The sequence below is a fragment of the Fundulus heteroclitus genome, chromosome 20, assembly GCF_011125445.2.
Source record: "Fundulus heteroclitus isolate FHET01 chromosome 20, MU-UCD_Fhet_4.1, whole genome shotgun sequence".
In the NCBI taxonomy this organism is placed as follows: Eukaryota; Metazoa; Chordata; class Actinopteri; order Cyprinodontiformes; family Fundulidae; genus Fundulus; species Fundulus heteroclitus.
The window spans coordinates 823069-847682 of NC_046380.1; the positions used below are offsets into that span (position 1 = coordinate 823069).

The window sequence follows — 24614 nt, forward strand, 5'->3', positions numbered from 1 at the left end:
CTAGATGTTGGTTCTGAGCTGGTGCAACAAGCCTGGACCGAACATTGAAAGGAATGGAGGTCCTGTCCTTCACGGTACCGGGCAGCAGGGGGCGGTACTGACCCGATGTTGGCAGCAATAATTAACATGTCTTTATTTCCTGTCAGAACTCTGATTCTATACCGTTGGACCCAGAGGAGGCCTGATGAGGGAAAGCTGAAGGTCCACTTTCTGATGAGAAAAAGCTGAAGGTCCACTTTGATGAGAAAAAGGCTGAAAGTCCACTTTGATGAGAAAAAGCTGAAGGTCCACTTTCTGATGAGGGAAAGCTGAAGGTCCACTTTCTGATGAGGGAAAGCTGAAGGTCCACTTTGATGAGAGAAAGCTGAAGGTCCACTTTGATGAGAAAAAGCTGAAGGTCCACTTTGATGAGAAAAAGGCTTAAAGTCCACTTTGATGAGAAAAAGCTGAAGGTCCACTTTGATGAGGGAAAGCTGAAGGTCCACTTTGATGAGGGAAAGCTGAAGGTCCACTTTGATGAGAGGAAGCTGAAGGTTCACTTTCAAAGCAGAAAACAGTCAGAAACAGGTCAGGTTCTGCAGCACAGATCCAGAAATTAATCCAAAATTAATCTGGTGGTTCTGAAAAGCTAGACTCTCCTTGCTTCTCAGAACCACCAGAAGAGTCAGAGGAAGTTCTCTTATAAGACCCTGGACTCTCCTGGGAAGGATCAGAACATCCCAGGTTGTTCTGCAGAGAGCTTGGAGCTCCTGTGCTGAGCTGGAACCACCATCTGAAACTCCTACAGTAGGAACATCAGAACTGGACCACAGCGTAAGGAACCTAAGGGAGAAGGTGTCAGGCTCTGATGGGTCCCATTAAGTGGGCCATCAGTCCATCTGGTACCTGAAGAAAACATGGTTCCAGCATTAACAATGGGATGAAGGTGATCCTGTGGGAGCAGTTTAGACAAAGTTCTGCTGGGAGACCTCCGGTCCAATAGTTCATCCTGGAGCTCCCAGCAGAACATGGTTCCTGTCAGAGTCCAGTCATGGAACCAGAGTTCTCTGATGGCTCCTCCCAGACTAATAAAGCCCGCTGTGGGGCTGCAGGAACACCAACCTTCTGGTTCCTGAAGATCCGATCAGGGCAGACCTTCTGTATTTCTGTGTCTTCACCTGTTATCTGTTCTTCCGGGCCTCCATCTTGGTCAGATGATTAAACCAGTTCTCCAGCCAGTTCCATAAGAACCTGTTGGTTCCGCTCATCTTTAAAAAAGCCAGACCCGGGTCTTTGTGAAGAATCACTGCTGAGCAGCAAAACCGGACCAGGAGAGGTCAGGACTGGGTTCTGCTGCCAGGAGCAGCCGGTCTGGACCAGGCTGGACCAGCGGGAGGTTCTGTCCAGCTGGACCAGCAGGAGGTTCTGTCCAGCTGGACCAGCGGGAGGTTCTGTCCAGCTGGACCAGCAGGAGGCGTCTCCTCCCTGTGAGGAACACCTTCAGGAATGTGTTTGTGAAGAAGGCCTCTGCTCTCTGGCTTCCTGTCTTCTGTGATTACTGTAATCCACTCGGAGAACCTTAACTCCTCACAGCAGCGAGTCAGACAGGAACAGGTGGCGGGACGCCTCCTCCTCCTCCTCCTCCTCCTCCTCCTCCTCCTCCTCCTCACAGCCACACTCTCTCTGCTCAGTCCGGCTGCTGCTTGTTGGGATGAAGTTCAGCGGACCGGCTGACTCGGTGCTGGGCTAGCAGAACCCAGAGCTCCGTCTGTCAGGCTGCAGAGCAGGAAGGGTCTGAGGAGGGCAACAGCAGCTGCACGGGGAATAATGGGAGCCTCTTACGGAAAGAAGGTGAGTGTGGATTGTTCCGGGTTCTCTGTGACGGTTCTGTGAGCCTGTAGATCAGCCTAAAGTGGGTCAGGGATTTAATGCAGGAGTTGAAGGCATCGCTGATCTTTGGCTGTGCAGACGGAGGTACAGCAGGAATCTGATCCGTGGGTTTCTGCTGCTTCCAGGATCAGAGTCTGCAGGCCGCCTGCTGGAGCTCAGCACATAATCAGGTTACTTCAGCATGAACCAGCCCCATCAGCGCGGTTCTGGCCAGCTTTAGTTCCCGGGTCACCGATGATCCGTCAGACAGCAGCATAACGGGCCGTATTCAGCTCCACCAGGGGTCCAAAGTGTGGCCCCGGGGCCAGTTACGGCCCCTGGGCTGGATTTATGCGGTTCCTGACTGCGACTTAAGAACGACTCGGCCTGAAAGCGTCGCCATAACAACAGCATCTGTCTCCCAGGAACCAAACCTTTCACTTTTTCTTTAATTTCATAGTAAATGATCCACATCTATCCAACAGCTTCACTCAAATGCAGACTTTGGGACGGCAAAAGCTGTTTTTAATTTATGAAAACTGGCTAAAGTAAAGCAAATGTTTTAAAGAAAGACACAGATTCTGTTGTTATTGCTGAGAAAACACAAAAAATCTGGTCAACTTCTGTTCAGTTGAGCCCAAAGAATTTGGGAACCGGACGCCCATCGTTTGAGGAAAATGATGATTTACTCATCCACATCTCACTAGTTTAATTAAATACATTTAAAATATCATTTTGGGTAATTTGAGCATTTTTTAAAATGTAGTTTTGGCCCTGGAGTAATTTTGACTTGATGATTTTGGCCCACATGACGATAAGTTTGGGCACCCTGAGCTGGACCTGTGGAAGCCTGGAGGGCCAAACGTTAAACAGGAGGGTCATGGGAAATAAAAACTACATTTCCCATCATTCTCAGTAACATGGTTGGATCTGCTGGTTGATTATTTAAAGCTCTGGTGGTTCTTCATCAGTCTGGCAGGTTCTAAACCTGCGTCCTCATCATTGGGCTCTGGACTTCATGAAGGTTCTCCTGCAGAACCTGCCAGTTCTTCCACAGGGATTCCAACCAGCAGCCTCAGAGCTTGGGGTTCTGGTTCCTGATGTAGATGAAGCTGTTCGTCCTTCATCATGCTGAGCTTCCTAAACGTGCGGTCCAGTTAACATCTCCACATCAACCAATCAGGTCCACCCAGCAGAAAACAGGAGACTGGGTTCCAAACAAAGCGGCTTCCTGGTCGGATGTTCTGCTGTCCCACACACAGGGTTCCACCCTCAGAGCAGCGGTACTTCCTCTGCTGTGGCATGGAGCTCAGTTTAGCAGAGGAAGGTCAGTCGGTCCTGCAGCAGAACTCCAGACAGCCGCTCCATCCAGTCTCTACATCAGAAGCAGATGAGAACCTGATACCGCTAAGAGCTGCTTCCCACCAGGAGGAAACTCAGGATCCAGTCTGCAGCAGCAGACTGAGAACAACGGGTTCTATTAGGAACATGTGGAACAATCTAGTGGACTAGTCCTCCTGAAAGCACTCGGTTGGTGGCGGGTCACCTGTGCTGTCATGGTCGTCGACAACCAGGTAGACACCTGAAGACACAAAGCTGATGGCGTTTCTTCTCTGTCAGACAGTGGAACACGTGGAACTGAGTCAGGTTAATCTGAGCTGAACTAAAGTTCTGAAGAACAGGAAGCCGGTCTTAGCTGGGTCTGGTGTCTGAAACTGATCAGACTGTTTACCCTCTGAGGAGGTTTCTGTTGTCCTTCTCATAATCAGTAAAATTCCTCAACAGCCTCTCAGAAACCCGAGCACGAGCAAATATTTGAGGCATGAGGAGCGACGCACCTGTCTAGCAGGGTGCAGTTGTTTCCATGGACACAACAGCTGACAGGAGCAGGGACAGAGGTGGGACAGATGGGACAGGTGGGACGCAGGATCACACGGACGTCTCTGGATATATTTAGCTCAGTGTTCCTGTCAGCTGCAGGAATGTTCCAGAGTCAGAGGTCGACGGGAGCAGGAATAACAGACTAACGCTTCATACAGAGACTACAGGTGGTCTATACAGGGGACTCAAGGTAGTACAGGTGTGTACAGGTGACTAAAGGTACCTAAAGGTGGTCTATACAGGGGACTCAAGGTAGTACAGGTGTGTACAGGTAACTAAAGGTACCAAAAGGTGGTATAAGGGTAACTAAAGGTAGCTACAGATGTATACGGGTAACTACAGGTATTTACAGGTGTATACGGGTAATTAAAGGTAGCTACAGGTGTATATGGGACCTAAAGGTAGCTACAGGTGTATACGGGTAACTAAAGGTAGCTACATGTGTACACGGGTAACTAAAAGTAGTTACAGGTGTATATGGGTAACTAAAGGTAGTTGCAGGTGTATACAGGTAACTACAGGTAGTTACAGGTGTATATGGGGAACTAAAGGTAGTTACAGGTGTGTACGGGTAACTACAGGCAGCTACAGGTGTATATGGGTAACTAAAGGTAGTTGCAGGTGTATACAGGTAACTACAGGCAGCTACAGGTGTATATGGGTCACTAAAGGTAGCTACAGGTGTATACGGGTAACTACAGGTAGCTACAGGTGTATACGGGTAACTAAAGGTAGTTATAGGTGTATACGGGTAACTAAAGGTAGTTATAGGTGTATACGGGTAACTAAAGGTAGTTATAGGTGTATACGGGTAACTACAGGTAGCTACAGGTGTATACGGGTAACTAAAGGTAGCTACAGGTGTATACGGGTAACTAAAGGTAATTATAGGTGTATACGGGTAACTAAAGGTAGCTACAGGTGTATACGGGTAACTACAGGTAGCTACAGGTGTATACGGGTAACTAAAGGTAGTTATAGGTGTATACGGGTAACTAAAGGTAGTTATAGGTGTATACGGGTAACTAAAGGTAGTTATAGGTGTATACGGGTAACTACAGGTAGCTACAGGTGTATACGGGTAACTACAGGTAGTTACAGGTGTATACGGGTAACTAAAGGTAATTATAGGTGTATACGGGTAACTACAGGTAGTTACAGGTGTATACAGGTAACTAAAGGTAGTTACGGGTGTATACGGGTAACTAAAGGTAGTTACAGGTGTATACGGGTAACTACAGGTAGTTACAGGTGTATACAGGTAATTAAAGGTAGCTACAGGTGTATACGGCGAACTAAAGATAGTTACAGGTGTATACGGGTAACTAAAGGTAGTTACAAGTGTATACAGGTAACTACAGGTAGCAACAGGTGTATATGGGGAACTAAAGGTAGTTACAGGTGTACACAGGTAACTACTACCTGTATTTGTCTGTGAATCATCATAGATAGAGGAACTGAATTGCTCTTCTGGTCACAGCGCTTTACACTAGAACCACAGACTAAGGTGCAGATCAGAAGCACATCAACATGTGACAGAGGGAAGCTAGAACCCACAAACCTCTGACGGCTACTCCACCCACTGTGCCAGTCGCCACTAAGTGATTTCTGTCTGTTCCTCCATCAAACAGGTACCAGGTAAACAGCTGGTGATGTGATTGGTGGGTTTACTATGTGGGTCATTCAGAACCAGCCCGGACCAGAACCAATGAGAGGAGCCTCTCAGTGTCTCTGTTCCACCAGTCAGAGCTCACATCCTGCTCCGGGCCTCTAACAGAATATTTTCAGCTGAGCTTACATAACCTGGGGAAGGTGGGATCTGATCCAGGATCAGATGGGACACGGGTCACTGGAACACGCCTGCTTGGAAACTTCAGGTCTGGGTGACGAGCAGATTAGGACAAGCTGAGAAAATCCTGCGGCTAAAAATACAGAACCAGCCGAGGAGGTTACCTCATCCACGCTGAGAGGGGAAGGAGTCCGGTTCCCCGACACGATGGAGGTTCTGAGAAGATCAGATGTTCCACCAAACCATCAGTTTGGATGGAAAAGAGAATTAAAAGGTTTCATTGTGGATGAAACCCTGACATCTCTATATTTTAACGTATCCTTGGCGACGTTTGTCTGCAAGCATGAAGCAGAAACCATAAAACCCAGAAGTCAAAGTTCTGGTTCAGAGGAACAGAGATGAGAAGAGTTGGTAGTGGATCTGCCGGCCTGAGGTGTAACGCTACGGTTTGTCCACCAGGGGGCAGGCTGTCTTCAGGTCACACTTCCTCCTGCTGCAGAGACACAACAGCAGGGTCAGGTCCCGTTGGGTCAGAGACAGAAGCCAGCTCAGTTTCATGGTGGAGGAGCAGATGTTCTGAGAGGTTCTGCTGTCAGCCATGGTTTCCATGCAGGGAACCGCTGCTGAGAACCTCTAAGAACATCATGTGAGTGAAGACGTCGACCCCTGAATGATGTTCTGCTCTTCGTCTGTAATGATGAAGCTAGAAAACATCTGAATGCAGAAAGTTCTGTTAAGTTCTGCAGATCTGAGGGAGGCTGATGGTTCTGCTCTAGCTCTCCTCCTCCTCCTCCTCTTCCTCCTCCACCTCCTCCTCCTCCTCCTCCTCCTCCTCCTCCTCCTCCTCCTCGTCCATATGAATGGACCTTTGTTGGTTGCTAGGAGCAATGTCACCACGCTGCAGCATGGTGACAAGTGCCTCACTGTCTGTACACCTCCCCCCCTCCTTTTCCTCCTCTTCCTCCTCTTCCTCTTCAGCCTCCTCCTCCTCCTCTTCCTCTTCGGCTTCCTCCCCCTCCTCTTCCTCCTCTTCCTCCTCTTCCTCCTCTTCCTCTTCAGCCTCCTCCTCCTCCTCTTCCTCCTAAATCTTCTCTTTTATCATGAACAGGGACTACCTCTTTTAAAAATGCTGTGAAACCACACCTGGATGACCCTCTGCCAGTAGCTACAGGTTGATCTCTAAATTATTTTCCCAGAAATCCTTGAAAAAGTCACGGAACCGTTAAACAACTTTATGGATATTTTGCTCTCTGGTTTTTGTAAATTCCACAGAAACGGCCCTGTTGAAACTTTCTCGTACGCTTTTCTGATTTTATTGGATCCTACTTCTGTATCCGACCTTGTTGATCATGATATTGTAATAATTAGACTTATTTGGTCCTTTCTGTTTGAAACATATGTTTTAGCTGCTGCTTTTATGAATAACTTGTTTACAGACATACATCAGGGATCTGTTTAGGACCAAATCCTCTTTTTATTGTATCTCTACCCTTTAGGTGAAATCCTTAAATGCTGTTAAAATATGTCTTATCATATGTATGCCGATGACATTCAGTTGTTCTGCTCCTTTAAATTTAAAACAAAAACTGCTTGAACTTAGCCAGAATCAAACTGTGGCTCTAAAAGAACCATCTACAGATTAATGAAAGAAGACAGAAACCTTGAGACCATTAGTCTGAAGGATAAAATGCCGGTTATCAGGCAGCATGTGACCTTTTTATCTGGTTTAGTTAAAGATGGCGTCAAAATCCACGATTTCTTCTTTGAAAGAGGAGCCTTGACTAGAGCACCTGGTTGTAGTTTCTCGTGGCGCCTGCTGCTTATGTTTTCAGGTGATACCATGATTGGCTAGAACCAACCTTGGGTAGGCGGGCGGTGGTGGCAAGGATTTTAACTGGGGCTGAAAGTAAAGACCATAAAATCCCTCCTACTGTCTCACTGCTCTGGCTCCCTGTTAGTTTTAGAAATCAGTTTGAGATTGTGTTTTAACATTTATGGACAACCAAGCCCTAAATATATTTTTCACTTTTTGGAGCCCCTGTCAACCATCTCCTGCCTCAGTGACCATCGTCCCATCGCTCTGACCCCCGTCATTATGAAGAGCTTCCAGAGGATCCTCCTGAAGTCCATGAAGGACATCGTCCCTACTGGACAGCCTGCAGTTCACCTACAGGGAGAACGTCTCCTCAGAGGACATCGTCTGGTTAGAACGTCTCCACATAGGACGCTGTCTCGTTAGCACTCAGCTGTGTATCACCTGCAGCAGAACATCACCTGTCAGGATGCTCTTCATGGACCTCAGCATCAGCACGGTGCTCCCAGACATGCTGGCTCTGAAGCTCCACAGCATGGATTCTCCACCTCTCTGCTCCTGGATCAGTGACTTCTTCACCATCAGACCCAGGTGGTGAGGATGGAGAACATCTGCTCCACTGATCCTCAGGAACACCTCAGGGCTGTGTCCTCAGCCCAGCTCTCTTCACTTCACCCAGGACTGTCCTGCTGTCCCCCCCAAAGACACAGTGGAGAGGTTTGTGGATGACACCACTAGTGGGTCTGATCTCCACCAATAATGAGTCCCACTACAGGGAGGAGGTCAGCAGTCTGACCCAGTGGAACTCCAGGAACAACCTGATCCTGAACACCAGTCAGACCAAGGAGGTGATGATGGACTCCAGGAGATCCAGGAGGACTGAACACCTCCTCTCTACAGGGGGAGGTGGTGGAGGCGTGGACAGCATCAGGTTCCTGGACATCCACATCTCCTCTGACCTCCTGGACTGTGAACACCTCCACCTGGTGAAGAAGGCCCAACAACAGCTCCTCTTCCTCAGGAAACTGAAAAGGTCTGGACTTCCCACTAAGCTGCTAAAGAATTTCTACAGAGCTACAATAGAAAGCATTTTGTGTCTCAGCATAACTTTGTGGTGTGGGAGCTGCACAGTCCAGGAGAGGAACGCTGAGGTGAGGACAACGCAGGGGATTGTGGGATTCCGTCTATGGTTTATGCTGCACAAGTCCAGAAAAGGGACCAGACATATTGCCACAGATCCCCCTCCCCCCCCACCTAAGCAATGCACTGTTTTTATATTGTGTTTTTGCATTTCTGAGGATGTCGTTTGCGTTTTTCTTTGAGTGTTTTTGATTTGTGTCAGAGTTGACATCTCACCAGAATTTAATTATAACTGCATAATGACAATAAAGAATCTCGACTCTTAAGAACCTGAAGATCAACGATGAGAGAGTCTGGAGGTTTTTTCTGTGACCCATTTAAACTGTGACTGATGGTTCTTAAGGAACAGATGACAGAGGCACGGAGGTCCAAACATGACCAAGTGCATCATCACATCTGCAGCCTGAATCTCATAATGTTGTTAGATGTGTCACTTTTACTGTTCAGGGCTCATGCCAAACTATGCAGGAACAAAGGTTCTTCAGTGTTTTGGACCTTCGGTTCCAAAAGCTGCTTCAGAACCTGATGGATCTGTGATATCTGACCTTGTCACTTATTGTGACACAGTTTGATCCGCCGCCATCAGAGCAGAGGCCTGACATTATCATATTACTGGCTTCTGTTTTCCGTTCTCACCTAACAATACAGCCGCTCACAGCTGACCAGGGTGCGCTTGTTTTCCACTCCAGCTCGTCCCTGCTGCTGCTCTGATCAGTGAAGCTTCCTGGGACCGTTTACTGGGTCACTGAATGTTTGCAGCTCATTGAAACAGTTTGTTTTGAACATGAAGCAGAAAAAGATAGTTAACCCTCCTGCTGTCACATGATCCGAAATGTTGGTTTTCCTCATCCCATCAGGATTATCATCTCAGGGGTTGACATTTTTGGTCCGTGAGGCAGACACCCCGTCTACTTTTAAGACTAATCTTAAAACTTTCCTTTGTGACAAAGCTTCTAGTCAGAGTGGCTCATGTTACCCTGAGCTACCTCTATAGTTATGCTGCTATAGGCTTAGGCTGCTGGAGGACATCAGGGTCTATTTCTCTCTCTCTGCTGAGTTCTCCTACTGCTCTCCAATCTGCATTGTTTGTTGTTATTTCAGCTTTTAACTTTTTGTTCTCTGTCATTTTCTCCTCATAGAAGGTACACCTGGTCTGGCGTTCTGTTAGCTGTGACGTCATCAGGGGCAGCAGATCATCCTCTATTACCATCTACCATAGAAAGTACTCCTGGGTCAATGTGAGCTTCTGTGCTTTCTGTGTCTCTGCTCTGTCTTCTCTACCATAGAAAGTACTCCTGGGTCAATGTGAGCTTCTGTGCTTTCTGTGTCTCTGCTCTGTCTTCTCTACCATAGAAAGTACTCCTGGGTCAATGTGAGCTTCTGTGCTTTCTCTGTCTCTGCTCTGTCTTCTCTACCATAGAAAGTACTCCTGGGTCAATGTGAGCTTCTGAGCTTTTTGTGTCTCTGCTCTGTCTTCTCTAACATAGAAAGTACTCCTGGGTCAATGTGAGCTTCTGAGCTTTCTGTGTCTCTGCTCTGTCTTCTCTAACATAGAAAGTACCCCTGGGTCAATGTGAGCTTCTGTGCTTTCTGTGTCTCTGCTCTGTCTTCTCTAACATAGAAAGTACTCCAGGGTCAATGTGAGCTTCTGTGCTTTCTGTGTCTCTGCTCTGTCTTCTCTAACATAGAAAGTACTCCTGGGTCAATGTGAGCTTCTGAGCTTTCTGTGTCTCTGCTCTGTCTTCTCTACCATAGAAAGTACTCCTGGGTCAATGTGAGCTTCTGAGCTTTCTGTGTCTCTGCTCTGTCTTCTCTAAGCCCCAGTGGGTGGAGGCAGATGAGCGTTCACACTGAGCCTGGTTCTGGTTCTGCTGGAGGTTCTCCTCCCTGTTAAAGGGGAGTTTTCCTCTCCACTGTCGCTTCATGCATGCTCAGTATGAGGGATTGCTGCAAAGCCATCAACAATGCAGACGACTGTCCACTGTGGCTCTACGCTCTTTCAGGAGGAGTGAATGCTGCTTGGAGAGACTTGATGCAACCTGCTGGGTTTCCTTAGAGAGGAAACTTTCTCACCAACCTGGAGGATCTGATGGAAGCTGACTTTGGAAAGAACCTTGAGCCTTGTTTTATTCCATGTTGTCATTGTCTTCTTCTTCTTCTTCTTCTTCTTCTCTCTTCCAGAAATCGTACAGCATCGACCACGAGCCTCTGTCCAGGCAGCAGTGTGTGAAGAACGGAAAGCAGTCAAACGGCAAAGGTAGGTTTGTCCCTCCCAGGCTACTGTTCTGCAAAGAGAACACAGGTGAGGCCTGGATGGAACAGATGTGTTCAGATACAACTGAAACACTCGATCTGGTTTAAAGCTTCTAACTGGAACATCCCCAGCATTTCTAATGGGGAACAAAATCAGAGCTAAGGAACGCTAAACCAGAAACAGTTCATCAATGGTGTTTGGTTCCTTCTATGTTTGGTTCCTACTGTGTTTGGTTCCTTCTATGTTTGGTTCCTACTGTGTTTGGTTCCTATTGTGTTTGGTTCCTACTGTGTTTAGTTCCTACTGTGTTTGGTTCCTTCTATGTTTGGTTCCTAATGTGTTTGGTTCCTTCTATGTTTAGTTCCTACTGTGTTTAGTTCTTTCTATGTTTGGTTCCTACTGTGTTTGGTTCCTATTGTGTTTGGTTCCTACTGTGTTTAGTTCCTACTGTGTTTGGTTCCTTCTATGTTTGGTTCCTACTGTGTTTGGTTCCTATTGTGTTTGGTTCCTACTGTGTTGAGTTCCTACTGTGTTTGGTTCCTTCTATGTTTGGTTCCTACTGTGTTTGGTTCCTTCTATGTTTGGTTCCTACTGTGTTTGGTTCCTATTGTGTTTGGTTCCTACTGTGTTTGGTTCCTTCTATGTTTGGTTCCTAATGTGTTTGGTTCCTTCTATGTTTAGTTCCTACTGTGTTTAGTTCCTACTGTGTTTGGTTCCTATTGTGTTTGGTTCCTACTGTGTTTGGTTCCTTCTATGTTTAGTTCCTACTGTGTTGGGTACTGTGTGTTGTTCTTACACCGTACACAGCTCACCTTTGGGGAGGTGTGGACTGGCCCAGTCAAAGTCCAGACCTAATTTTCTCCCCCCAATCTGACTGAGCTAGAGCTGTTTTACAAATGTGTGTATGTGTGTGTGTGGGGGGGGGGGCTTTGGGGCCCACGGCACCAACCAGATGGACAGACATATTCAGAGATTCAGCTGATTGTTACAGAACCTGTCAGGTGCCGAGTCACAGAGATGCTCTGAGCAGAGTACCGATCAGTTAATGTTATCTGAGGAGATCTGGATCATGTTCTGCTAGCTGAGGTTCTGAGCAGTTCTGTGATGGTGCGTTTCACGCTGCTCCTGGACCCGGATCAGTCACAGCAGAACTTCTGTAGCGTCAGAGAGGCGGACACTAAGTCTGCTGGGCGGGAGGCTCAGGTCTCACTCACACCTAGATGAGAGAGACTAGTTAATCTGACATCGCCTCTGTCAGTCTGTCCCAGGGCAGCTGTAGCTACTAACAGAGCTCACCACCGTCAGGGTGTGAATGACTGAACTGTAGTGTGAAGCGCTTTGGAGGTCGTCAAGACTAGTTAAAAGCGCTATACAAGTACAAGCTATTTACCATTTACCATTTTACCATTTACCATTTTACCATTTACCATTTACCATGTGTTGGACTGTGGAGGAAGCCAGAGTACCCAGAGAAAACACATGCATGCTCAGGGAGAACATGCACACTCCGTGCAGAAAGACCCCCGCCTGGGATTTGAACCCGGGACCTTCTTGCTGCGCGGCGACAGCGCTACAACTGTGCAGCCGTCAGGATTTACAGTTCATGAAAAAAAAAAGTTTTTAGCAGCAGGTCGAGGTGGAGATGAGCGCCTCCCGCAGGCAGGAAGGGGCGTGTCGGGGTTCAGGTTTCATGTCAGGGAGAGAAGAGCAGCAGCGTGGGAAACGCCGGGAGACGCTGCTCCACGAGGAGGAGCTGCTCCATGAGGAGGAGCTGCTCCATGAGGAGGAGCTGCTCCATGAGGAGGAGCCGCTCCATGAGGAGGAGATGCTCCATGAGGAGGAGCCGCTCCGTGAGGAGGAGCTGCTACATGAGGAGGAGCTGCTCCGTGAGGAGGAGCTGCTCCATGAGGAGGAGCTGCTCCATGAGGAGGAGCTGCTCCATGAGGAGGAGCCGCTCCGTGAGGAGGAGCTGCTACATGAGGAGGAGCTGCTCCGTGAGGAGGAGCTGCTCCATGAGGAGGAGCTGCTCCATGAGGAGGAGCTCAGAGGACCATGTGACTGCTGCTGCCCTCCCAGCATGACTGAATGAGGAGGAGCCCAGTGCTGCTGCAGGGAGATGAAGATTACCCAGACAGAGAGACAGCAGGGCTGCAGCCCCTCAGAACCAGGACAGAACCAGGACAGAACCAGGGCAGATCCAGGACAGAACCAGGGCAGAACCAGGGCAGAACCGGGGCAGAACCAGGGCAGAACAGGACAGAACCAGGGCAGAACCAGGGCAGAACCGGGACAGAACCAGGACAGAACCGGGGCAGAACCAGGACAGAACCAGGGCAGAACCGGCTACATGGAGTGGAGGAGAGTCAGTGGACCCCCAGCGCCGCACACAGGCAGGGAGATGAAGTCTGGTAAGGTGGCTGTGGTCCTCCTGATGTTCTCCTACATGTTTGTGTTCTGCTGGTTCTGGTTCTGAACTCATTTAAACAGCTCGGTTTCATTGTTTAGGAACCATAAGACCAGTTCTGTTCACCTGCAGGAACAGAACTAAACCTTTCACCTTTGGTCCTCACAGCAAATATCTGCCTCAGGTTTTAATGCAGCGACTCATTCAGGATGTGGGTCAGAACCTGAAGGTGTCAAACCTCAGAGGAACCCGGAGAACCTCAGAGGAACATTTCTTCACAGATGAGTGTGAGAGCCAGACACAGCGGTCCCAGTGGGAGTGGGAGATCCAATCCAGGAACTGTTAAGGAGAACGCAGAACATCAGAGGACAATTACAAAGTGGACCTTCTAGAACCTGGAGAACATTTCCAGGATTAAAGGACTGATGTCTGAGCAGGATCTGGAGAAACTAATCCATGTTTATCTTTATTAGAACTGATCACTGAGAACATGGACCTGGTTCTGAAGTCCTCACTAAGACTAAGAACGTAGAGAACATGGACCCGGTTCTGAATTAGCTCCTAAATCCATCACAGACTTGTTATCAGGGCATCAACCCTCCAGACCGCTCAGGTCTTCTGGCTCCAGCCTGCTCTGCAGAACCAGAACCAGAACCAGAACCTGTTCAGAGCTGCTTCCAGCCTTAATTACAGGAACTCTGACCAACATGTTGATGTTTATTGATGTTTTCTCCTGATATTATTTAATCTTTGTCTCACAACCAGAGACTGTTTGATGTGTTTATGATGTTTTATATTTTCATGATGTAAAGCTCTTTGCTGCTGAAATCTGCTACAAAGAAGCCGGACTTGACTATAGACGGGTTCTCCTGGTCTGGTCCCAGTCCGGTTCTGGTCTGGTCCCTGTGCGTATTTGGGTCGAGCATTATAGTTTTAAGCTGTTTTGGTTCTGTTCTCAGAACCGGTCCATTCTCCTCTAGTTACTTAATCCTGGTTCGGTTCTGTGTTTACTGATAGTTTCATTCTAGTATTGGTTACGTTATTTATATTGGTTGCTCTGGTCCGGTGTTCTGTCCCAGTGTGGTTCTGGTCAAGTGTCATGTGCTGAACTGGTTCTGGTCCGTTGCTTTCTATTGGTCTGGCTGTGGTTCTTCAGCCCTGAAACTGTTCTGAGAGTGAAATGGACATTTTTCAATCAGAACTGATCAATAAGGGGAACCTTTGATCCGACCCAGACCTGTTTATTTGTCTAAAATGGGTCGGGTCGGTGTTTGACCCGTTATCAGCTGTGATTGATTAACTTGTCAGAGTTTGGGTAAACTGAAGGTAGAACTCTGTCCGACCCGAGTCTTAAAGAAACAAACAAAACTTTGAGTTTTCTTGTCTCTGTAAAAAGTTTCTGCATTAAAACTACATTCAGAACAGAACCCTGTGGTACCACGGCCATCGGTGCTGCTGCAACACACGCAGGCTGCGTTACTGTCACCTGCAGGGGGCACCAAAATACTGAGATAGTAACTTCCTATTGGCTGCCTGGAGTCAGGTGGTCTTCAGTCTGTGGGGGTTCCTGGTTCTGACTGAGAGGTTCTGACTGAGAGGTTCTGATGAAGTCCACTTTCACACTCTGCTTCATTCAGACCAGCAGACTGACACGTGGAGCTGGAACCTCCTGAGCATCCTCTCCTGGTGGTGGACCTGAGATGTTCCTACTGAGGACATGATGCCGAGCCTAATGAACCAGGAGGTTTCTGTGTTCTGCTAATGTTCTGCTAATGTTCTAGTGGTCCGGTGGAGTCCACTTGCTCCTGTGGGTCTCTTCAGAAGCTGCAGGAGCAGTTTGAACCTTCAGCTCAGGGTTACGGTCACATCTTTACATCCTGTGCTGTCTGCAGGTAAACGTCCTGCACTACTGTAGAGGACGCCAGTGTTCACACTACATCCATTCATTCCCACGCTGACGCATGGTCAGCTCCATCGTAGCAACCTCACGGACAATTAGCCCCACCAGGGTTCGAACCGGCAACCCACGTATTACAGGTGGTAATTCATAACCACTGGTGAAGAGCCTTCAGTTCTCCTTAGCATCACGTTTCCTTCTGAGCTGCAGTCTGAGCGTCTCCTTAGCCTCACATAGAAGAAGAGACATTGATGAACCGGGAGGACCCAGTTCCTGGGAGGATCCAGTTCCTGAGAGGATCCAGTTCCTGGGAGGATCCAGTTCCTGAGAGGATCCAGTTCCTGAGAGGATCCAGTTCCTGGGAGGATCCAGTTCCTGAGAGGATCCAGTTCCTGGGAGGATCCAGTTCCTGAGAGGATCCAGTTCCTGAGAGGATCCAGTTCCTGGGAGGATCTAGTTTCTGAGAGGTTCCAGTTCCTGGGAGGATCTAGTTTCTGAGAGGTTCCAGTTCCTGGGAGGATCTAGTTCCTGAGAGGATCTAGTTCCTGAGAGGATCCAGTTCCTGGGAGGATCTAGTTTCTGAGAGGACCCAGTTCCTGAGAGGATCCAGTTCCTGGGAGGATCCAGTTCCCGAGAGGATCCAGTTCCTGAGAGGATCCAGTTCCTGGGAGGATCTAGTTTCTGAGAGGTTCCAGTTCCTGTGAGGATCTAGTTTCTGAGAGGATCCAGTTCCTGGGAGGATCTAGTTCCTGAGAGGATCTAGTTCCTGAGAGGATCCAGTTCCTGGGAGGATCTAGTTCCTGAGAGGATCCAGTTTCTGAGAGGATCTAGTTCCTGAGAGGATCTAGTTTCTGAGAGGTTCCAGTTCCTGAGAGGATCCAGTTTCTCAGAGGACCCAGTTCCTGGGAGGATCCAGTTTCTCAGAGGATCCAGTTCCTGAGAGGATCCAGTTCCCGGGAGGATTCAGTTCCTGAGAGGATCCAGTTTCTCAGAGGATTCAGTTCCTGGGAGGATCCAGTTCCTGAGAGGATCCAGTTTCTGAGAGCATCCAGGTCCTTGGAGGATCCAGTTTCTGAGAGCATCCAGTTCCTGGGAGGACCCAGTTCCTGAGAGGATCCAGTTCCTGAGAGGATCCAGTTTCTCAGAGGATCCAGTTCCTGAGAGGATCCAGTTTGTCAGAGGATCCAGTTCCTGGGAGGATCCAGTTCCCGAGAGGATCCAGTTCCTGAGAGGATCCAGTTTCTGAGAGGATCTACTTCCTGAGAGGATCCAGTTTCTGAGAGGATCTAGTTCCTGAGAGGATCCAGTTCCTGTGAGGATCCAGTTCCTGAGAGGATCCAGTTCCTGAGAGGATCCAGTTTCTCAGAGGATCCAGTTCCTGAGAGGATCCAGTTTCTCAGAGGATCCAGTTCCTGGGAGGATCCAGTTCCCGAGAGGATCCAGTTCCTGAGAGGATCCAGTTTCTGAGAGGATCTAGTTCCTGAGAGGATCCAGTTCCTGGGAGGATCCAGTTTCTGAAAGGATCCAGTTTGTCAGAGGATCCAGTTCCTAAGAAGATCCAGTTCCTGAGAGGATCCAGTTTCTGAGAGGATCTAGTTCCTGAGAGGATCCAGTTTCTGAGAGGATCTAGTTCCTGAAAGGGTCTAGTTCCTGAGAGGATCCTGTTTCTCAGAGGACCCAGTTCCTGAGAGGATCCAGTTCCTGGGAGGATCCAGTATCTGAGAGGATCCAGTTTCTCAGAGGATCCAGTTCCTGAGAGGATCCAGTTTCTCAGAGGATCCAGTTCCTGGGAGGATCTAGTTCCTAAGAGGATCCAGTTCCTGGGAGGATCCAGTTTCTGAGAACATCCAGTCCCTGGGAGGATCCAGTTTCTGAGAACATCCAGTCCCTGGGAGGATCCAGTTCCTGAGAGGATCCAGTTCCTGGGAGGACCCAGTTCATCAGAGGATCCAGTTTGCCAGAGGACCCAGTTCCTCAGAGGATCCAGTTCCTGGGAGGATCCAGTTCCTGCTTGATTGATACAGAGCCTCAGGGTTTCCTGAATAAATTGATCCAGCTGTGGACCAGAATGCCCCACAGCTGGATCTGAGGTACTGATGAGGAACAGATCAGCTCTGATCCATCAGTGCTTCTCTCTGTAAATCTTAAATTTCATTAAAGACTTAAAATGTTTAAAATATTTAGAAATCTTTGAGATTCCTCCTGAAACCATCAGGGCTGCAGGCTTCCAGAACCAGAACCTGTGCAGAACCAGACCCGGATCCTCATGAAAATCAGTGTTGGACATTCGTTGCCGTCTCTGAGAGGAACTGCAGAGCGTGCACGTCTGATCTGATTCTTCTGAAATATGAAGCGAGCGCGCACGTTGGTCTCTGGTTGCAGCTTTGTTTGAGGACAAGTGAGGACATCTGATCTGTGTCTCCCAGAATATCTGAGGACAAGGATCAGGTGCCGCAGGAGCCACTGCCTGTCCTCAGAGACAGAGGGAGACACACTAAGACAGGAAGACGTGGACAGGCAGAGACAGTCAGGAGCAGACAGACAGAAACACCATCTGAAGATGTCTGGGTCTTTCTCACAAGTTCTTCATGTGTCCTCAGCCTCTGCGTACTCTGACCTGCAGCAGCATGATGTCCATAGGAGGCCGTCCCCGGTGTCCAGCTATGTCCCCCCACCTGATTACATGGATGGAGATGAGGATGAGGACCTGATCAAGCCCAAGAAGCTGGTGAACCCTGTCAAAGCCTCCAGGAGCCACCAGGAGCTTCACAGGGAGCTGCTGAGCAGCTGCAGAAGGTGAGATGTCTCTGTCCCCAGCGAGGGACAGGCTGGCCAGCAGGACTAACCTGTTATCAGGAGGACATGATGTTCTGAGACACCTCAGACAGAATCTCTTCAGGTGATTCTGACCCAGCAAGGCTGGTTTAGTGTCTCAGGTGCATCACCTGGTCACACCTGCACAGGTACACGCAGGTCCGCCACTGTTCTTCACATCGTCTTTAGAACGGTGGAGAATCTGTGAGGACCAACCAGAACTAGACTAATCTGCTTTTTGTTTAAAATGGCCTGAACATTCAGCAAAGTTTGAGATGCAGAACATGTAGAAAGCCTGGAACTCTGACTGGGACCAGAACCAACTGGGTCAGAATGTTACTGATGGAATCCACTGATTGGTTGGATGGTTCTCCACCTGCCAGCAGCTGACCAATCAGAGAGCAGCTCTGACCCGCGGGGCCATATTTTTTGTTGTTTTCTTTCTGTTCAGGCTGTTTGTCAGAGGCGTTGCTAAGCAACAGGTTGCTGAGGCTTGTGGGAAAGTTTTCACCTCCTCACAAAAACAAAGCCGAGAGCACGAAGCTGCTATTCAGAGAGTTCCCCCGACCCAAACCGACACGTGACGTTTATTTAGAACAGGCTGCAGCTGCACCGCTGTTAATCAGTCTGATCAACAGATCACTGATCCACAGATCACTGATCAACAGATCAACAGATCGCTGATCCACAGATCACTGATCAACAGATCAAAGATTACTGATCAACAGATCACTGATCCACAGATCACTGATCAACAGATCAAAGATTACTGATCAGATCATGTGATCATGTCCTCTCATTTAAGTAAAGACAGACCTGCTGGTCCAGGCCTCCAAAACATGAAAACATGTCTAACCTGTGTTTTCTCTGCAGGGGGGGCAGTGGTGTGGAGACCAAACCAGAACTGCAGAGGGTTCTGGAGTCGAGAAAGAGGGACCAGCTGATCCGACAGAGGAAACAGGAAGAAGAAGCTCACAGGAAGATTTCCCCTCTGGAGGCCGAGTTGCTGAAGAGACACATGAAGCTGGAGGAGGTGAGCGCTTAGAAACACGCTGACATGGTAACTGGACCAGAGTAACTGGACCAGAGAAACTGGACCAGAGAAACTGGACCAGAGAAACTGGACCAGAGAAACTGGACCAGAGTAACTGGACCAGAGTAACTGGACCAGAGAAACTGGACCAGAGAAACTGGACCAGAGAAACTGGACCAGAGTAACTGGACCGGGTCTCACGCAGAGCACAGGAATCCTGCTTCACTTCAGTCATAAATCTCAGATAGAAGCTAAACTAAAAACGTGTCTTGAATTTGAAAATGTCCTCAGTCTGCATGGAAGCTACTGCAATTAGTTTTCCCCCAATTCATTCAGTTTTATTTATACAGCACCAATTAACAACATGTCAAGGTTCTTTACATAGTCAGATTCCATCAAATCCTCCAGATTGGTCAGAAAGTTTCCTGAACGCCAGACCAGGTGTACCTTCAATGAAGAGAACAAAAAGTTAAAAGCTGAAATAACAACAAACAATGCAGAATGGAGAGCAGTAGGAGAACTCAGCAGAGTGAGAGAAATAGACCCTGATATCCTCCAGCAGCCTAAGCCTATAGCAGCATAACTACAGAGGTAGCTCAGGGTAACATGAGCCACTCTGACTAGAAGCTTTGTCACAAAGAAAAGTTTTAAGATTAGTCTTAAAAGTAGACGGGGGGTCTGCCTCACGGACCAAAACTGGGAGTTGGTTCCACAGGAGAGGAGCCTGATAGCTAAAGGATCTGCCTCCCATTCTACTTTTAGAGACTCTAGGAACCACCAGCAGACCTGCAGTCTGAGAGCGAAGTGCTCTGTTAGGAACATACGGGGTAATCAGAGCTCTAAAACATGATGGAGCTTGATTATTAAGGGCTTTATACGTTAGAAGGAGAATTTTAAATTCTATTCTTGATTTAACAGGAAGCCAATGAAGGGAAGCTAAAACAGGAGAAATATGATCCCTCTTGTTGATTTTCATCAGAACTCTTGCTGCAGCATTTTGGATCAGCTGAAGGCTTTGAACTGCATTTTGTGGACTTCCTGATAGTAAAGAATTACAATAGTCCAGCCTTGAAGTAACAAATGCATGGACTAGTTTTTCAGCATCACTCCTGGACAGAATACAGGATTTGGATCGGGTCTGGTCCAGACTGGATCAGTTTGCAGGGGTCACCTGACAGACCACATTTCATGCTGACTCTATTCTAATCACGGTTTCTCTCCTCTGCCTTTGTCTCTGTCCACAGCTGGAGCGCCAGCAGGAGCAGCAGCAGGAGGAGAACCTCAGAGCTCCAGAGTTTGTTAAAGTCAGAGAAAATCTAAGACGGACCTCCTTCCAAGCAAACGAGAAGGAGGTGTAGAGATGGAGACTGAAGGTGTCCAGAGGGTGACAGGAGGACTCTAAGGACATAAACAGTGTCCCTAAGGGGACTCTGAGAGGACGGGGACACTGGCAGCCCTGATGTCCCTCAGCAGATGTTAACCCTTCTCAGACTGACTATCAGCTGTGATAGAAAAACTGATTAATGCTAATGTTCGCTCATTGTGACGATCACTAAGAAATCTGTCAGTGTCAGACCGCTGCTGCCACCTAGAGGTCAGCTTGGAGACAGCAGCACCTGGATGAGCAGGTGGACCCACTTGGAGAAGATCCTCCTGCTTTGTTTAGGTGGACAGATCATCTGCTCTCTCATTGGTCTGAATAATCCTCAGGTATTGTACCTGAAGCTGACATCATCAGCAGGTTCTGCTCCTCTGATCAGTACGGTTCTTCTTGTGCCTTTTTTGACAGGAACCTGTTGGAGCCTCCTGAGGCAGAGACGTGTTTTATTCAGAGGTTATTCAAATCAGAACAGTTAATCAGCTGTTAGTTGCTATAGAGAGAGTTTAAAAGATGAAGTGAAGTTAGATGTTGTAGCGTTAAGCTCTTTGACTTTAACCTACATTAGATGTTCCTGTAGGAACAGCTGCTAACGTCTGGTCCATTCAGCTGTACCGCTGGGACCTGCAGTCATGAACCTCAACAGGAACTCTGAGATCTTATATCTCTGAGCGCCATCAGCACTGCAGGATTAACCAGACAAACCATCTCACGTCATGCATATTAGGGTTTTGTTAACTGATGTTGTGCCTGAATACATTTTATTAAAGAAGCTGCAGAGTTCTGAAAGTTTTCACTAATAAAAATTAGCTCTAATCTCCAGTCTGAATTATTTTCTTGTCTGAGACCAACAAATCTGCAAAAGCAGAGGAGACATGAACAGATGGGATGACAGGAAGTAGACGGACCATACAGGAGATAGACCCGAATGGCCTTTAACTCTGACGTCATTAGTGACGGAAACATGGAGGATGGAGTCAGAAACATGGAGGATGGAGTCAGAAACATGGAGGATGGAGTCAGAGACACAGAGGATGGAGTCAGAGACACGGAGGATGGAGTCAGAGACATGGAGGATGGAGTCAGAATCATGGAGGATGGAGTCAGAGACATGGAGGATGGAGTCAGAGACATGGAGGATGGAGTCAGAAACATGGAGTCAGATCCTCCAGCCTTCTGGACATCAACTACAAAACAAACACGTTAGACAGATGCAGCGAACGGCTGAAGCTCTCATTCCACAAACCAGAACATGTGAAGGCGTATAAACTTACAGCCTTTCCAATTGCTTCTTATTGTCTTCTTAAACAGAGGTGACATTAAGCTGATGATTTTGTTATATTTAAATTGTTTTAATTTTATTAATAGTTTTTTTTTTAACAGAAAATGGTGTATACACATTATATGCAAAATAAACAATGTGTGCAACATAAATAATCAGTTTCATTTTCAAGGTTAAAGGGTTAACACACACACACACACACACACACACACACACACACACACACACACACACACACATATATATATATATATATATATATATATATATATATATATATATATATATATATATATATATATATATATACATACATATATATGTCATTACAACCTGGAACTAGACCTGTGATCTTTTAAAAATGGATTTAGTTTCTCTAACCACAGTTTTCTAGACCTCTTAGGCCCCTCCTCTCCTCCTTCTGTAAGCTAATCAGCCTTTTTTAGGAGTTTCAAGGACTATTAGTAATAAATTATTTTTGTTTCAACTTTCAGAGATTTCTTAACTGTACCCCTCTTTCCCTTTAGGAGGGTAAAAAAAAAATCCCTTACCCTAGACTCATTTCTATACTGGGCCACTTTGGCGTCATGAAGTCATTAAAAGGGCCGGTTGCACATGTATAGATGATACTTTTCATTTCATAATTTCATTCCAGTTCACATAGAAGTATTAAAAAAACGCACAGTAACATAAAAGTAGCACCCTTAGGCCCAGTTTATACAGTTTATCTGCAAAGAAAGTTGATATTGGGGTGAGTTACACTTACAGGAGGCACAGATTTAGCCACTTTATGAGGTGAGCACTCAGAAACACGCTGACGATTACAGCTGGTGCAAAATGCTGCAGCACCATTTTTAACTGCCAGGTAGACGAAAGCACATGACTCTGATTTAGGCGTCCCTTCATTGGCTTCCTATTCAGTTTCAAATTTTAAAGTTAATAAGTTTGTTTTTAAGTCTTTAATGGTCTTCTTATCTGAACCGTTGCACCTTTTTATGCCACCATCCCGTACGCTTAGACCGTCTGACCAGAAAAATCCTGAGGAGACAGAACCTTTGCAGCTCTGCCTCCTAAACTGTGGAATGAGCTGCTGATGGTCAGACAGGCTCCATCGCTTTCTGTTTTTAAAACTCGTTTAACAACACATTAGTTCTCATTACCGTCCAACCCAGAGTAATTAATGTCTGTCTTAATATCGCACTTTTTCCTTGTATTTGTTGAATTATTGATGAACTTTATTTGTCTTCCTGTTTCACTTTTGTTTTTTTGTCTTGTGTTTGTTCAGCACTTTGCTCAGCGGCTACGTTGTATTTTAAGTGCTTTAGAAATAAGTCTGACATGGTATATGGTATATCAGCTGATGAGCGAATTATTTGTTTCACTACAGCCTACTTTGTGTGAAAGGTGACTGTCTTCATATCACTACAGATAGTTGGTTTATTTAGAGCTTTAGGGCATTATTTATAAGCTCAGGAGTTTTAAAATGTTGCTTTGTATTTTACTTAATCAAAATGTGTGTTTTTACAGTATTTAAATTGTTTGAGTACATATTAGTTGACTTTTCTGTACATATAAAAACTTCCATGCTGTCAGGCACCATGTGACCACCCTTTGGCCCCCCGGTAAAAATCTCCTAGAACCGCCACTGTCCACACATGGCAGGAAATGTGGGGAAAATGAGACATTGTTATGCGTTCATACAGGCCAACAACGACCTTAACGACTCCCCATTACTAAGAAGGGGGGGGGGGGGGGGGGCGGTTGAATTTGCATGTTATCTAAGCCATAACGCGGCTTTTGTTGGGCAGCACTATAAAGCTTGGAGCTCCACACGACTGCAGACATTTTGAACTGAGAACGCTCTCTGGATGACAAACTTCAGAAAAAGGTCCAGTTGTTTGTTTTTAAACGTTTATGGAATGAGTGTTTGTGTAATCTTTAGTTCTCCTTCTCTACCATTTATTTATGCAATCTGTCTTATAATGATGGCCAGGAGACAGGATGAGTTCAAAGGTCGTCACTCAGGTCCCTGTGTCCACCACACTCATCACCACCAGCTACCAGCAGGGGGGGCTGTTTCTCCCATTATACCTGACATCCATCCATCTTACTGGCTTTATACCTGAATGACATATTAAACTGTTACATCTGAAACAGGAACAGACCGTGAAGTGCCCAGCAGGGGGCGCTGTGGGATTTAATGTTCCTGAATCATTTCCCTGCTGGAAGTGGGTCAAGAGAACATTTCATGGGTGGGAGGGATCTCCGGCAATTCAGAGCTGGTTCTGATGTTCTGATTGAGATTTTAGCTTTATTCAGGAACCTGTTGTGAATCTGAGGAGATTCAGAACCCTTCATTAGTTCTGGTTTTCTGTTTGTGGACACAAACATTTGGTTCTGTTGAGAACCGGATTCTCATCTGAGACCAGCTCAGACTCTGTAGAAGAAGGGAAGGAAATCCAGAAACTGGCTCTGCAGAGAAGAGCTGAAGATGTGTCTGGAGGACCGGCCCAAGAACGTTGCAGCATGGAGGCCTGAAGTGAAGCAGCTTTTACTGGGATGAAAGCGGGTCGAGGTCAGCAGAAACAGGAAGTGTGTTTCCCTCCATCCTGTCTGACAGGAAGCCAACCACTGTGTAACCGATCCTCTGTTTCACCATAAACAGGAATAAGAGAAGCTGCTGCCAGTGGAAACCCGGAGGAACCGGTTCCTCTGCAGGTTCAGACACCAACCTGAGGAACAAGTTGCTGATTCTGAGAAATCCTTGGTCCGGTCCGGATGTCTCTGTAGGATCAGAGAAACATTTCAGCAGAGACACAGCTGGAGAAATCTCTGAGAAACGTCTTTAAAAAATAAAACTCTCATTGAAGTAAAACTCATTGAAGTCTGAATTTCAGTGGAGGAGTGAGAACGTGTCAGAGTACCGGCCAGCAGGAACTGAAACCAAGTTCTGGTCCAGACTGTGGCTGCAAACCTCATGTTGTTGGAGAACTGAGGGACCAACAGAACTGAAACTATCTGGACTTTTCTGAACAATAAAACAACTTTTTCCCTGCAGCTTTTATCCCAGAAGAATATTTT

The 24614-nt window shown here is 47.1% G+C and overlaps 1 protein-coding gene across 3 annotated transcripts; it reads left to right on the plus strand.

The window, feature by feature from the left end:
* The first annotated feature begins 1659 nt into the window (after window positions 1–1659).
* Window positions 1660–21073, plus strand: si:ch211-236d3.4 (protein FAM107B). 3 transcript variants are annotated; one of them, XM_012852705.3, is made up of 5 exons: window positions 1660–1830; window positions 10653–10728; window positions 17627–17822; window positions 18714–18873; window positions 20118–21073. In XM_012852705.3, the coding sequence occupies exons 1-5, from the start codon at window positions 1807–1809 to the stop codon at window positions 20229–20231; spliced, it is 570 nt and encodes a 189-aa protein (XP_012708159.1). In that variant the 5' UTR covers window positions 1660–1806; the 3' UTR covers window positions 20232–21073. The 3 variants fall into 3 exon arrangements, with proteins under 3 accessions (XP_012708159.1, XP_021166377.2, XP_012708158.2); XM_012852704.3 differs by lacking the exons at window positions 1660–1830; window positions 10653–10728 and adding an exon at window positions 12975–13133; XM_021310702.2 differs by lacking the exons at window positions 1660–1830; window positions 10653–10728; window positions 17627–17822 and adding an exon at window positions 12733–13133.
* Window positions 21074–24614: the final 3541 nt, after the last annotated feature.

Bases quoted from the DNA above. Each gene is read 5' to 3' on its own strand.
- si:ch211-236d3.4 (XM_021310702.2), top strand. From the start codon at position 12,811: ATGAGGAGGAGCCCAGTGCTGCTGCAGGGAGATGAAGATTACCCAGAC. The intron at 13,134-18,713 runs GTAAGGTGGCTG...TTTTCTCTGCAG, and splicing joins AGGCAGGGAGATGAAGTCTG to GGGGGGCAGTGGTGTGGAGA. The intron at 18,874-20,117 runs GTGAGCGCTTAG...CTCTGTCCACAG, and splicing joins GACACATGAAGCTGGAGGAG to CTGGAGCGCCAGCAGGAGCA.